The sequence below is a fragment of the Balaenoptera physalus genome (assembly GCF_965194825.1).
Source record: "Balaenoptera physalus genome assembly, chromosome: 1".
Lineage (NCBI taxonomy): Eukaryota > Metazoa > Chordata > Mammalia > Artiodactyla > Balaenopteridae > Balaenoptera > Balaenoptera physalus.
The window spans coordinates 15,622,120-15,636,733 of record NC_138882.1 but is presented as its reverse complement, the minus strand read 5'-3'; the positions used below and the strand labels follow the sequence as shown (position 1 = coordinate 15,636,733).

General features: G+C 36.6%; 1 protein-coding gene across 2 annotated transcripts in view; it reads left to right on the top strand.

Annotated features, from left to right (window-relative positions):
- Positions 1–14,614, top strand: part of USH2A (usherin) — a 794,931-nt gene that overhangs the window by 544,099 nt on the left and 236,218 nt on the right. For both annotated transcript variants that reach the window (XM_082428283.1, XM_082428282.1), the window contains exons 44-46: positions 8,525–8,734; positions 10,068–10,270; positions 13,974–14,086. In XM_082428283.1, the coding sequence (XP_082284409.1) occupies positions 8,525–8,734; positions 10,068–10,270; positions 13,974–14,086 (526 nt within the window). The remainder of the gene's footprint in view (positions 1–8,524; positions 8,735–10,067; positions 10,271–13,973; positions 14,087–14,614) is intronic.

The window sequence follows — 14,614 nt, the reverse complement described above, 5'->3', positions numbered from 1 at the left end:
AGAAACTGGCACTTAATAACTTACCACGAATTACAGTCAGTAGCACTTCTCACACTCAGACTTAGAGCTCAAGCATCCCATTTTCGACTGTGTATCCTGCATTTGGCCTTAATGGTTATTAGCACTTTGTCAAGAGTGATTTAGTGAGATCCTTCCCATTTTGACTGCTCACTCTAAAATAAATGGTGAAAAATGCCCACGAGGGAAGGGGGTAGAAAGGCAGTGCCGCTTCTGAGGTCTCCTCGCTAACGAGGTCATTGACAGCCGGAAAAGAGCAAGAAAACACTGGAGGTGGTGAGAGAGGAAGGAACTGAAAAAAGAGGAAATGGAAAAAATCATCCAAGGGCTGCCCACTTGACCATCTGTCAGGAGCTCCCCCTGACCTTCAGACGTTCACATCCTGTATCATATCATTCTCCTTATCCATCTCTCCCCTTCCTCTTTTTCTTCCATCTTTCCTCTTTCTCTTTTCCTCTTCTACTTTCCTCCCTCCCTTTCCTTTCCTTCCTCCTTCCAGGAACATTTTTTTCTGACTTTTTTGTCCTGGGCCCTTGGTACTACAAAGACTAATGACATAACTCCTGTATTATAATATCTCACTGAGCTCTCCAGAAAATTTGTAAAGTATGAAGGCATCCCCATTAAAAAAATTTAAATCCACATAAAAAGCATCTGCCTCATCTTGCTCTCTTAACCAGAAACCACTAGATTTTGTAGCTAGAAGAATTTTTTTGACTTGTCGGAACTTACCTTGTTCAGGTGGCAATCCATGTACATCATCCCAAATCTCACCTCCTTTGAAAGCACCCACCATCATTGGCTCACCTTGTCTCTCTGCTTCCCCACCCATCGCTCCAGTTACCAAAGCAAATAGACTGGGTGCGCCTTTTCCACTGGCTTTCTGCCTGTTCACTTGTGCATCTTCTGTAGTCTGACCTTCTTCCCTTGCATTCTACTGATCTGGTCGTCTTGAAATCATTCTCATGATGACCCAATCCAATGCTCTCTTGTTAGTGCCATCCTATTCTGTTTCTCTGTGGTAGTGGGTCCATAAATGACCCCTCCTTACTCAAATGCTCCCTCCTGCGTCACCAGCTGCTCTTGTCCTCAACCCCTAAAAACTTTTTTTTTTGAATTTTTACAGTTTTATTGAGAAATAATTGACATACGCCACTGAATAAGTTTAAGGTATACAGCATGATGGTTTGATTTACATATATTATAAAATGATTACCACCACAATAAGTTTAGTTCTCATCCATCACCTCATATAAATATAATAAAAAGTAAATTGTTTTCCTTAGGATGAGAACTTTTAAGACCTGCTCTCTTAACAATTTTCCTATATATTATACAGCAGTGTAAACTATCATCATCATGGTGTATGTTACATCCCTAGTAGTTATTTTTTTAATTTTAATTTATTTTTTTGTACAACAGGTTCTTATTAGTTATCTATTTTATACGTATTAGTGTGTATATGTCAATCCCAATCTCCCAGTTCATCCCACCACCACCCGCCCAAAGACTTTCTCAAAGTTCCTCCTGAGTATTTTTCACCCTCTAACTCTCTTGTTGGTGATTCCATCTATCTCGGTGTTTTAAATTCTCCTAACCAGAAAAGTGGCAAAACTCTCTGAAGCCATATGAAGGAATAATTTTTAAAATAGGCTTTGGAATTAGGGAAACTTATGTTTGACTCCCAGTTGCAATATTTTCTAGCACTATGACCTAAAATAAGCCACTTAACTTCACTACATCCTAGTTTCCTAATTCAGAATATGGAGATAATAATAATAACTGCCTTAAAATATGATGATAAAGATGAAATAATATATGTTTAGCACTTAGTAATCATTTAGTGTTGGTATAAAGTATTGTTCTCTCTCTAAAATGTTCACAGTGCTTTCAACAGCATTTTACCAAAAAACTTGGGGAGCCATTTCTTTTGTTTGCTTGCTTTGGGTTTTGTTTTGTTTTATGTTAATCATTTAGAGTCATTTTTTTTTTCAAAACAAACTACTTTATATAGATGCATAGTCGATTTACGATGTTGTATTAGTTTCAGGTGTACAGCAAAGTGATTTAGGTAGATAGATAGATAGATAGGTAGATTCTTTTTCAGATTCTTTTTCATTATAGATTATTAGTGAAGCCATTTCTAATAAAAAATTGGGACATAATTTTGCAAAGCATTCAGGTAAAAGCATGTCTACAGTAAGCTGAAGATGGATAAAGACCAAATCTCACTTTATAATTACCTGACTTGGGTAGAAGGTAGAACTACTAACCACTGCTAACTCCCCTTTTCCTTTTAGTGATGGTGCCCCATGTCCACCAATCTAGACTATTTTTACTAGCCTCCTTTGCAGTTAGTTGTGGCCATGTGACTGTGTTTCTGCCAATAACATGTGAAAAGAAATATGAGTCTTTTGGGATCATAACCACAAAACACTAGGTACATGCCTACCTGTTCTCTCTTCATTCTCTCCCAGGACTAGACTGTGGGTGCTGCAGTGTTCTCAGTTTCAACTCTGCAGGCATGGCCAACACCCTAAGAGATCCAAAGCCACATAAGAGAAAGAACCTGGGTTCTTGAATGACCACACAGAGCACAAACTGATTCACTTACTTTGAAGCTATTGTGTGAGATACAGATTAACATTTATTGTATTTAAGTCACTTTATTTAAGGGCTTCTTGGTTACAGTAGCTTAGCTAACTAACTCTGTCCCTGTTTGCCCATATCAGTTCACTTTAAGAGCAGGAATGATCTGTCCTGTTTCCATGGCCAAATATAAAATGATGAATAATTAACACATTTCATATACATTTCCTTTAACTACAGTTTTCTCTGGAAGGTTATTGATTGAAAGGAGCTGGAACACAATGAGAGACTAAAGGAGCTGGGGGCAGGGTGGGTTCCAAAATGCAGGTATTCGTTTTGGTTGCATAAACTAGATAGAAGGCATCTGGCATCTTGCTGGGAAAAATAAGGAGCCTGGCTTGGATCATAGCTCAAGAGACTCTTCCCACTTCTTCATGTGAGCAGTTTTACCCTCAGGCAGAGTAAAAATTTTCTTAAGAAGTAGTTGTGATAAGTTCAAGTTTTCCAAGAAGTGCTTCGTTCATGACACACAGCTCTGCACAATAGAACTTGGGGAACTGGACTCTAATTTGAGAATCTGTGAGCAAGAAAAACACTTCTATTATAAAATAGCCTTAATAGGGTCCTTCCAAGTTTCTATATTGGTACAAAGTTGCCACCCATTGAGCCTGCTGAAGAATTCAATCCTAGACAAATCAATTAGGAGACCTATTAAATGGAATGGTTTACTGTAATTGCTCTAGATCAGGGCCACAAACTTTTTTGTAAAGGCCCAGAGAGTAAATACTTAGGTTTTGCAGGCAGTATACATTCTCTGTTGTAAATACTCAACTTTGCCATTGTAGCATAAAAACAGCAATACATAACTCTTCAACAAGCATGCCTGTGTTCCAATAAAAATATATTATGGACACTGAGATTTGATTTTCACATGTCGTGAAACACTATTATTCTTTCGATTTTTTTCCCAACAATTTAAAAGTGTAAAAACCATTCTTAGCTCACAGGTTATATACAAAGAGGTGGCAGGCCAGATTTGGCCAACAAGACAGATTTTACTCATGGTAAAATCATCAGTTTGTTGACCCCTGATCTAGATGATAAAGATCTCGAGGACATAACTGATATTGATAACAATCTCTAAAAATAATCCAACAGCATATACAGAGCGTAATCCTTTTGCAAGAGGACTTTCAACCAGCCCATCTAGTAACCATTTTAAATTATTTGGAAATCCATTACCAAGGAGAGGGGCTTGTTCTAGATTTGAGAATTTTCCATGCCTAAGACCACATTTCTGACCTGTACATGAAGAGCACCAGCAAAAATGTCATTTAATAGCAAAGATTTTATCCAAAGTTTATAACCCTCTTCTTCAACTCACTGAGGTTGACCTGATATGCTACAGTTAGAGCAATACCTACTTATAAATGTCTGTGGTCTATAAAATATGGGTTACTGAGAACAGGATTAGAATACCTGAGAAATATTTCCCAATGTACACATATTTAACATAATCTCGTAGGAAATCCTCATACCATCCTGCTGTTTCAAACACAAGTTAGTATTCATAGCTTAACTCCGAAGTATATGTATAACTCTACCTCAGATATTCACACTTTAATTTTGAAGTAAACCTGGTGGCCACAAAAACACTCCAGACTCAAGAAGTCTCAAGTGAAACAATACCTTTCAAATCCTCAATCCCATAATTACTCCTATGTTTTCATCTTGATTCCTAGGATTCACACAAGACCCAAGACCAAAACTCGGACTTTTATCTATATCTCTTCCTTATCCCTTTCTAAACTGTCCTGGGTCATTTAAGGACCTTGGCTCTTTCCATGCGGTGCATCCACATTCCTTCAGGCCTTGAGGTCCTTCTTTTGCTGGGAAAACTAGAGACAATCAGAGATGGTCAATTGGTCTTTAACACCTCGGTCCAAAAATGGTACAAACTGGTCACATGACCTCACCCAGATGCAAGGAGCCCAGGAAATGTAGTCTACCTATCTGACAAGAAGAGAGACACATGGGTATCGGTGAGTGCTAGGGATTTTTACCACAAATTTTCTGTAGTGATTTTTAAAGTTTAATTGCTATTTAGCCTGTTAAAGCTGCTAGTAGTTAGTGATGTCTTTCTCTATTTTTCTGTGTCTCTCTAGTTTATGTATGATCAAGAATTTAGTGTAGTGTGACTTTCCTTGCCCTTCTCACCTGCCACTTTCAATGTTTGGTTTATAAATTATTATATAATCATTTTACATAATTAACTTCTCTAGTTTTGATATTTTATCATCAATTCTTAAACTTCCCTAATCTTAAATTCTGGATCTTGATTCATCTTTTTGTCTTCTAGATAACGTTATTGGAAAATTTTTATAATTAAAGTTAAATAAGTTAAATAAATGAGTTATATATTATCTTAACTTTTGCCTAAATAAGAACATTTGTCTGTTGTCCTTGCACATTCTCTTAATTTTTACCTATATAAGAAAATCTTTCTGCTGTATTTGCACATAAATTATGACTTAGCTGTGTATGAATTCTAGGATCAAAATATTTTCCCTCAAAACTTCTTGAAATTTTTCCAGTGTCTTCCAAATTTGTTGTTCCAGAGAAGTCTGAAACTTGCCTGATTTTTTTTTTCTCCTTTGTAGATTATATTTTAATTTTTAGTTTATTTGAGAAATGTCATAATGATCCATGATATGTCTATGTTTGGATATATTGCCACTATTTTGGCCAAAACTATATTAACCTATTCAATTTATAGACATAAACCTTCATTTTGGGTCAGGTTTTATGAGCTATTTTATATCCATGATTATTTATTCCATTTATTTTTCAAGTTAATTAAATTTTTTTCATTCTCTGTTCTCAATATCTATAAATTTTGACATTCACTGATTTCTTCTTAGTCATTTTCCTCTTTATTTTTTTCCTATCCTACATTTTTAACTCTGTGCTTTTCTGCTTTCAATGTAGATTTTAATTCTGCCATTGCTTTTTATGTTTCCTTACTTTCCTTTCTTATTTAAGAAGGTCATTTAATATCTTCCTGTCTTCATGTCTATCTTTCCATAAAACAGTCACGTGTTTCCTAGAGCATCTTTTGCACAAAGGCATGTCCCTTTTGTTATTTTTAAAAACACCATGCAAATGTTTTGTAAAGCTTTCATCTTATTTGTATAGAAGTAGTATATGAAAAACAAATTCTACTTTTGGAGGTTCTAGACAGTGTTTCCCTTATCTTATGCTATCAAGAACGCTTGTAATTCATGTTTTTCTCTTTTCAAAAAGAGAAATATATTCAGGTCCAGTTTTTACCAATCCACAGGGAGGGTGAAATTTGCTCGTCTCCTCATTCCAGCTATTTCAATTCTAACAGCGTTCCTCAAGGTCAGCAACCTTGAATTGTGTGTTGGCCAGTGGAACTGAGGATGTATCTTCTGTTTCTTAGCTGGTTCACTGACTTAGAGCCCACTGAAGTTTGAAAACCTTGTTTGAACAATGTAAAAGGACACTCCTTTGAATGTACTGCTCCCTGAACTTCTCACAATATGACTAGGAATATGAAGATCATTTAATCTATTTAATGTGTTTCTACTGTTTTTCTGTGTTTTGGACTCTGCACTGTAATGTCAATGAAGGAAGAAAGAGGAATGTTGAAGCAGATGGCGAGAGGCAGGGCAGTGCCGAAACCTGGCCCATGTTGCCTAGAGATGCTGCCTGTTTCTGGTTAGAAGAGTCTCATCTCATGGAGTAAGATGGAACCAGTGGAACTGAATCCCATCTTTTCCTTTCTTCTTTGGGACAACAGATTCTGTTCTATTTCAGGGGGTTGATGTATGGCGCATGGCTAAGAATGGGCATTTAATGACATTTCATCCAGATATTGTCATATGATCTTTGCTCATCTTGAACGTATGGTGCTAACCCCAATATTTTCAGTGTATATACACAGGTCCATTCCTTGGAACTTGATAGAAGAGATATCAGGCAAATTTAACCCTGGTAAAATCCATTTATATTTCTGAGTAGAATTTGAAAGCACTTCATTCATACTATATCTTTAGGGCTTGAATTTCTAACCGGCCTGCTCATGTAACAAGCTAAAATACAACAAGAACTTCAAATCTAGCAGACTTTCTATTATATCTTAGCTGCCATAAATTAATGAGGAATCATACTGTAGGGCAGCAGAAAATAATTCTAATGATAGAAGGAACTTTTGCCCTCGCAGAACCAGTGACTTTGCTGTACTTGACAAATATTATCATTTGGGAAAATATCAATGGACACGAATAGCCAGTTCCTGACAATGCATTATAATGACCTCATTATTAAAGGTGCTTACGTTTTGTGACATCAGAGATAAGAAACATCTCAATCTCCAGAGTTTTCCAAAGTAGTTGCTAAAAATCTCTTACTATAAACTCTTTCAACTATACTGGCATACCAAACATTTTTAACTATTGCTGGATGTTAGGCCAGAGTGGTAGTGTGCTCAGGAAGCAAACAAAAAATAAAAATCAAACCAGCATTCAGTTTTGATGTAAGACCCCCCCAAGATCTCAATGAACAGGGGTTCTTAAAAGAAAGTCATGCAGTTCCCAAAACCGTATTCCTTTTCATGGCCATACGCCAGGATCTCACATATTAGAGACACTATACTTCAAAAACCATATTCCTTTTCATGGCCGTATGCCAGGATCTCACATATTAGAGACACTGTACTTCAATAACCATAAAGAGAAATGCCACCTTTCCCTCCCCATCCTTGCTTAGTGCTGCAGAACAATGTTAACACAAGCTTTTACATACAATTTTAGGAGCTTTTACATACAAAACTCCAACCCCCAACCCTAACACAAATCAAGGTAATAGATCCTGCTTAAGGTCTTCAAAAATAATGCTAATGGAAGCAGAGCAGTATGCTATTTTCTACCTAAGAAAATCTGAGTGTTTTCCTTTTAAAGCATCGTAGTAGGAAAATCATGAGAAGAACTTAGAGCAAGAATGGAGAAATTGGGTGAAAGGAAAAAGAAAACAACAAACTAGTCTTTAAAAGGACAAGGGCTGAGGAATTGATTAGTTATATTTGTGAGACAGTAAGCAATTGATTTCGGCATCCTTTAAGAGCTTTTCTACATCATACAGACAACAGTGAACTAGGAGAAAAAGATGGGAGCCTTGATCAAAATTCAAATATCATCCTGGGATCCTACTGAGTGAATCTTTCAGGAGAGCATACTACTTCACTCTGCTACATCAACAGTGCACATAACAGGGTATCTGTCTAAACACTCTTCCAGGTATCATTTAGCAGATTTTGTTAGCAAGTTAAAAAATTCCTCAAGTTTTAGAATCTGTGACAGGATATGCCCTCATTTGTATTAGCATAGAGTTCTCTCTAGAACTATTACTTGTGATCAGAAGTTTTCCCCTGTACTGCATATTTTTATTTTACTCAATTTCCTTTCATAAGTATTATATCAAAGTTTTGAAGATTAGTTGTATACTTATAAATATTAGGTTGGCCCAGAAGTTCATTTGGTTTTAAGGGAAAATAAAAGACACAGTTTTCGTTTTAACCAAGAACTTTATTGAACCATGTAGTCACTGACCGAACGAACTTTTTGGCCAACCCAGTAGCATAATTAAAATATTTAAAGGAAATTTCAAAGTTTATTTTCCTATGAAGTTAAGACTCTATGCAATTAATTATGAGATGGGGGTGGAATCACCTTTGTTGATGAAAAGGTAAAACCCAGCACTCCTCTAAGGAAAATTCCCTAAGCTTTCCCTTTTCTCATTCTAGGAATAGCTAATGATAGAGTGTATTCTCTGTCTTTTCCCCCGAGACCCTTTTATATCAGCTACATTTACAGTGTCCTGTGTTAATTGTTAACAGCTTTTCAAGACCTACAAGGTGATGTTGAATATTATACACTTTCTTGGAGTTCTGCTACCGCCAATGAATCTCGAAAAATCCTCCCAGATGTAAACTCTCATGTCATTGGCCACTTAAATCCAAACACAGAGTACCGGATTTTTATCTCTGTTTTCAACGGAGTTGCCAGCATTAACAGTGAAGTGCTGCATGCAACCACTTGCGACGGCGGTGAGTCCAGATTTCAAGGGATGCTTGGCTTCAGAGATGCGAATGAAATTGATTGATTCTCGCTGAGGCTGAGATCAGTCATCCTTCCATTATAAAATTTCCGGTGTTGGAGGGAAGGGGGTCGGAGCCAAAATGCTTAAGTGCTGGCTGTCGTCAAGTGGCAGATCAATAAGTGGTCCCGTGGAGACAGCGGCGCAAGGCTCCAGTCATGGGATATTAGCCCAGTTTGTTCCTGTTCTTTTCAGTGTGTGCTTAGTTGAGAGCTGAGTTCACATCCATACATGGTGACATTTAGAAGCATTTTTTTTTAAGAATTGCTCTCAGAAGCAGGATGCTATTCACAACGACAGCCAAGCACAGCGAGGGCCCTCCCTGAGTCACCAGAAATGGTAGGTGGAAGTTCAGCCGCTGAGAAAAATTGCCTGTGACTCATTTCTAAGCCAGTTAGCAAGGGGGAGGAAGCAAGGGAAGCAACTTGTGAATCTGAAATGTGTTTGGAATGGTCTTTCTAATCTTTTTGGCTTTCTAAAGTCTCATTATAAACATTATAATATCATTACCTCCAAGCAAGCGTTCCAGGTCATTAACAGAGCACTTTGAGTGTGGAACCCATTTCCCTTCGTGGTGCCAAAGGTTGACACCTTTTGTTTATAAAATAGAATGGATCACAAGGACAATTTTTCAACTAGTTAAGATGGGCTCTTATGATAAAAATAGGTCTTTGCATAGTTATTTCTGACATGATTGAATAATTGTATAATTTAACGCCAAGCAAGATTTTCTTTCTAATGTTAGATTTCATCATTACCTATGGTAATCAACATTCCAAATCATTTACATAATGACAATATTGCATTATTGCTTCATATTGCTTGAGTTACAAGCTAGTAACATCAAATGATTTTTCACGTTCCACCAGCCTCGATGTATTGGAGTTATATTTTTTTTGCTTAAGGAGCAAATTTTCTTTCTTTCTTTTTTTTCTTCCCTGAGAGGTTTGGAGGAGCGCAGGGATGGGAAAGGAGACAAATAATAGATATGTGTTAGTGGTGCAGATGGGTGAATAATTTATCATCATATCCCACTGGTCACATAGTATTGAAGATTAGCACTACGCTGGTGGTATAAAGCATTTTACCACCAATTCTCATGGTTTCTAACTGAGAGTATAATAAGCCAATTTACAGAGGACTACAGACTGTGATAACTTCATCAGAGGAAAGCAGATAAGCAACAAACCCTTCACTCAACCTAAATACTAATCGGCATTTAGTTTAACAAGTGCTTTTTCAGAGGCAGCTGGAGTTTATTCAGTTTCTTCCTTTAATTCCAGAGCCTCAGGGCATGCTTCCTCCAGAGGTTGTCATCATCAACAGTACAGCTGTACGTGTCATCTGGACAGCTCCTTCAAACCCAAATGGTGTTGTCACTGAATATTCTGTCTATGTAAATAATCAGCTCTACAAGACTGGAATAAATGTGCCTGGGTCTTTCACTCTGGGAGACCTGTCTCCCTTAACGATCTATGACATTCAGGTTAGAACGTTGTTTTTTTGAAGGTTAAGCTTATGGGTGTGTTAAATAAAACATGCTGGGTTATGTCTCTTCGTGGATACCTTCCATCTTGGTTACACATGATTTATTTGGTGGGGAAGGGGAGAGAAAAGAGGGAAATTGATCTGGATTAAATCTGTTTGCTGCGGGCAAACACACGAGTCACTGGAGAGGGGATAATGGGACTGTGGAAAGTGATGGTGATGAGGATGGTGATGGTATTGTCACTGGCAAAAGGAAGCAAACCATGTGTTTGCAGTCAGTCTTGCCAAGCAGCTTGCCTTTTTCCCGGTTCTTTTACTGATAACAAAACCAGAATTAGCCTATAACTGTGGAGATATTCTTTCTACTCCTATTTCTGCTACTTACTAAATGTAATAACTTTAGGGAAGTTATGTAACCTCTCTTGGTGTTGATTGTCTCTTTTGTAAGAGCAAAGGACTAGATGACTGAAAACATTCTATCCCCCTCTAGCACTCTGTGATTCTGAACCCAACACCAATAACAAAAATAAGTGAATGTATTGCAGATGAAAAATATTAAAAGATTTTATATGAGGATGAAAGAAATATATCTGTTCATCCTTCAACAAATGTTCAATGATCCTCACCTATATGAAAGCAATTGTATTTAAGTTTTTTGCCCTTGGGCCTCTTTGAGAATCTGTTGAAGTCAGTGCACATTGCCCTAGAAAAATGTGTATATTTTGATGTTTATATGACAAAAGTTAACATGCAATTTCAGAGAGTGCGTTGACCATTTGAGAGCCAACTCCTAGATCTCTTTGAGATCTACTGATCTTAAAAGTAGAAAAAATATAAAGAATATTAAGGCATATAAAACAAGGAACTTATCTTCAAGGAATTGGAAATCTTGTCAGAGCGCTAGGATATAAAAGCTAACAAGGCCAAATGCAAAAATTAATGATAAAAACAGAATGTTTCAGAAGCTCAAAGTTTATAGAGAAGGATTGCCATTTAGTAAATTTTTAAATAAACTATGCTCCTTCTAAAATTTATAAGAGCTTTTAAAATATTTTTCAGAAGATATTAAGTGTGGAAGTTGTATTTGACCACAGAAAACTTCCCTGGCTCTGTTCATTAAGTGGACATTTTCCCAGCCCCTTCTTTCCCACACATTTGAAGGTGAAACATACATAATCATCTGGCTACAACCAATGCATTAGCCTCTCCCACTACTAGGCCTAGCTTCCTAAGAAAATGACATAAAAAGATATTTCATAAAAGAAGAAATGTACGTTGATTATTTTTTATTATGTTCCATGATTCCCATCCATCCACCTGAGTTACCTTAGCCTGGACCAGTGGACTGATACTTTTGTTCATGACTCTTAGAGTGAATCTATGTATATGTGTCGCTCATCAATCACATTATAAAATGAAAATCACATTCAAAATAAGTAGAAATATAACTTTATGAACAAGGTTAGCATAGGGAGGTGATGAAGGATTTGCTGTATTTTCCTCTTTGGGACCCTGGTGGAGAAAGCCAACTGAGCCCTTGAAAGGCAGCTTATTCATTTGCTTTACAGGACTCAAAATACATCCTAGGGGTGAGATCACTGGATACTGTGCATGCATATCCAGCATCAGCCTTCCAACCATAGAGCAAGAGTTGACATGTAAGCGTTCCAGGCATGTTCTACTCTGAGAGGCTTCGCTCAGACCTATTGGTTTGAGTCACTAATGGCCTGAGGAGAGTGCATTTTGATCCAGTTTGGGACATGGAAACAGATGAGGAGACAAAAGACCAAATTAGAATCTAATACTTAAATTTTGTTATAAGATGTTCTTATTCTTAATAACTGTATTTTTGTGAAGTGCCTCACAGCCCAGAAATGCTGCACTTGAAATAGTTGTTGCATTACTGGAAATTTGAATATCAAATTTCAAAGATTTTTGTTTCTGATGTCAAGGATGATTTGGCTCCATTTAAAATATGCACTTAACTGATATGCCTAATACTTTAAAACTAAGATTCTCTATACTAACCCCCTCTGTAAAATAGCCATTGATTTTAAAGCAGACATGTAGATGCACCAAAGCATCTGCTTTTTTGAATGAATCATTTTACATATCCCTTTTTAAAGGGAATAAACATTTCAATTTTTAATTCAATTTTATCTCTTTTTATGCCCCAAAGATGGAGACTTGGAATACTGCATTATCAAGGAAGTGAAAATATTGACACATTTCTCTAAAGTCAAAGTAAAAGCTTTCTGGAGAATCATTTAAATACACTTAAGTTTCGAACTTAAAGCTATGCTTATTATTTAGATAATAAGACAATAGGGTACAGTAAAGCCTGAATCAGATATTTCATATCTTATCAGCTTGATCCCTCTGACCCCTTCATTTACAAACTTCTGGACGTGGAGTTGTAAAGATTCAATAAAATTATCTGTGCAAGTACCCATCATAATATTTGGCATATAAAAGATTCAGTTGAGTTGATTTTGAGTTATCTCACTATGCATCATATAGTCAAATATTTCCCAATATGCATGAAGTTTTATTGTCCTTAATTCTATTATAACAAGCATATTTTAAGTTCATCTGCCTGTAAGTTGTTTGGGGTTTCATTGGACATATTCAGAGTAAACAGCCTTGACAGTGTTTAAATATCTACTAAATATTAGCTCAAAATGCTATGTGGCATAAATAAATCACACAACAGCATTATAAAAGCTCCCATTTAGGTGCGAACTGCCCCATGAACAAAGCGACGTAGCTACTAAATATAACAAATAGCGCATTTTTCTTTCCTCAAATGCCAGTTGAAATTCAGAGAACTGTGTTGCTTAAAGGCTCAGGATGAGTGTTTAAGATTCATCAGTATCTAGTATCCTCCATTTATGTATTAAATGCTGAAAGTAAATTAGCATTGGAAAAAGTGCAGTTCCTCTTTGGTTTAGACTTTAATGGAGAGCAGAAGACTGTCGCTTTGTAGATTGCCCACAAGCGACCTCCTGTATGTTCATCTGTCTCTCCCCCCTCTTGTTGAATATGTTCCTTCTGTGTTACTGATGCTTGATGAACCTGATTTCTAATCTTTAGTTATTCCACCCTCCTCGGTTTTTATTCAGATTAGGTGGCAGAATTAAAGGGTGAGTGATGAGTTTCTGCTGTGATTAAGGTAAAAATACAATTGCAGCTGGAACAAATGGATATAAAATAGCTCAGCCATATTGGAAATCTTCCCTAGACCTCATTTTTCTTCCATTAGACATTAGCATTGAGGCTACTCGCTATAAAGTGTCAAGACTTCCAGAAGATATCATCATTACCCTATCTTGTTATAGATCCAGAGAGCAGTATGCAGTGATAACATATTATGCTTGCCAACTGTCACCTAAACATCCTCCCTTCCTTAACTGTGCTCTAAATAGATGAATATGTCTGTCTCTTTCTGAATGGTTGGAACCAGAAACTAAACATCACCATTTGAATCACTAGATCAATTGTTCTGAGCTCATTTCTGTGCTTTATTTTGACCTTTCCCACCAGACTCAATTAACATAAAAAATTAAGATTGATTAAACCCTAAGATGCTGTAGGGAACTATAAGAGACTCCTGTGAAATGAGGGTGGGTGGGGTTCAGTCCATCGGCAGTCTGTATTTTGAAAGTATTTGCAATTATTCTTTTCTAAACTAACATTTGCAGGTTGAAGTCTGCACAAAATATGCCTGTGTGAAAAGCAATGGAACCCAAATCACCACCATGGAAGATAGTCCAAGTGATATACCAGCTCCCACAATTCATGGCATCACTTCAAGGTACAAATTTTTTGTCAATTAATCTAAAGAACTGATCATAAACAATAAAAATAAAAATCAAAGGTATCATCCTAGCCATGACAATCTTATTTAGTAGATTACTATAAATATGTGTGTAAATCAAATGTTTGATACTATTAGGTATTGATCTTCAATAGACACGTCGCCTAACATTTAGGCTTTGATATCCCTGATTGCCCAGCTTCACTTCCTTTTACTCAGTAATCTGTGAACAAATGCTGAGGTGCATGGAAAAGTTGTCCTTCGGTAAATCCTTTTGTGAGGCAAATAATACAACTTTAACTAGAATGACTACCTTCTAACTTAATCTCTTTGAAAAACTTAGATTTAGAGATATCAGGTTCCCCTAAAGCTAGAAACATCTGTAAAATAATTACGGGAGATAAATTATTGGATAACCATTACCAATTTTATCAGATTCTTCATAGAATCCCTTTATTTTTCTGTATACTTTTGTTGCTGAGCAGTGACCATAGTTTGAAAGTGAGCCTCTTTTCAATTCAAAAT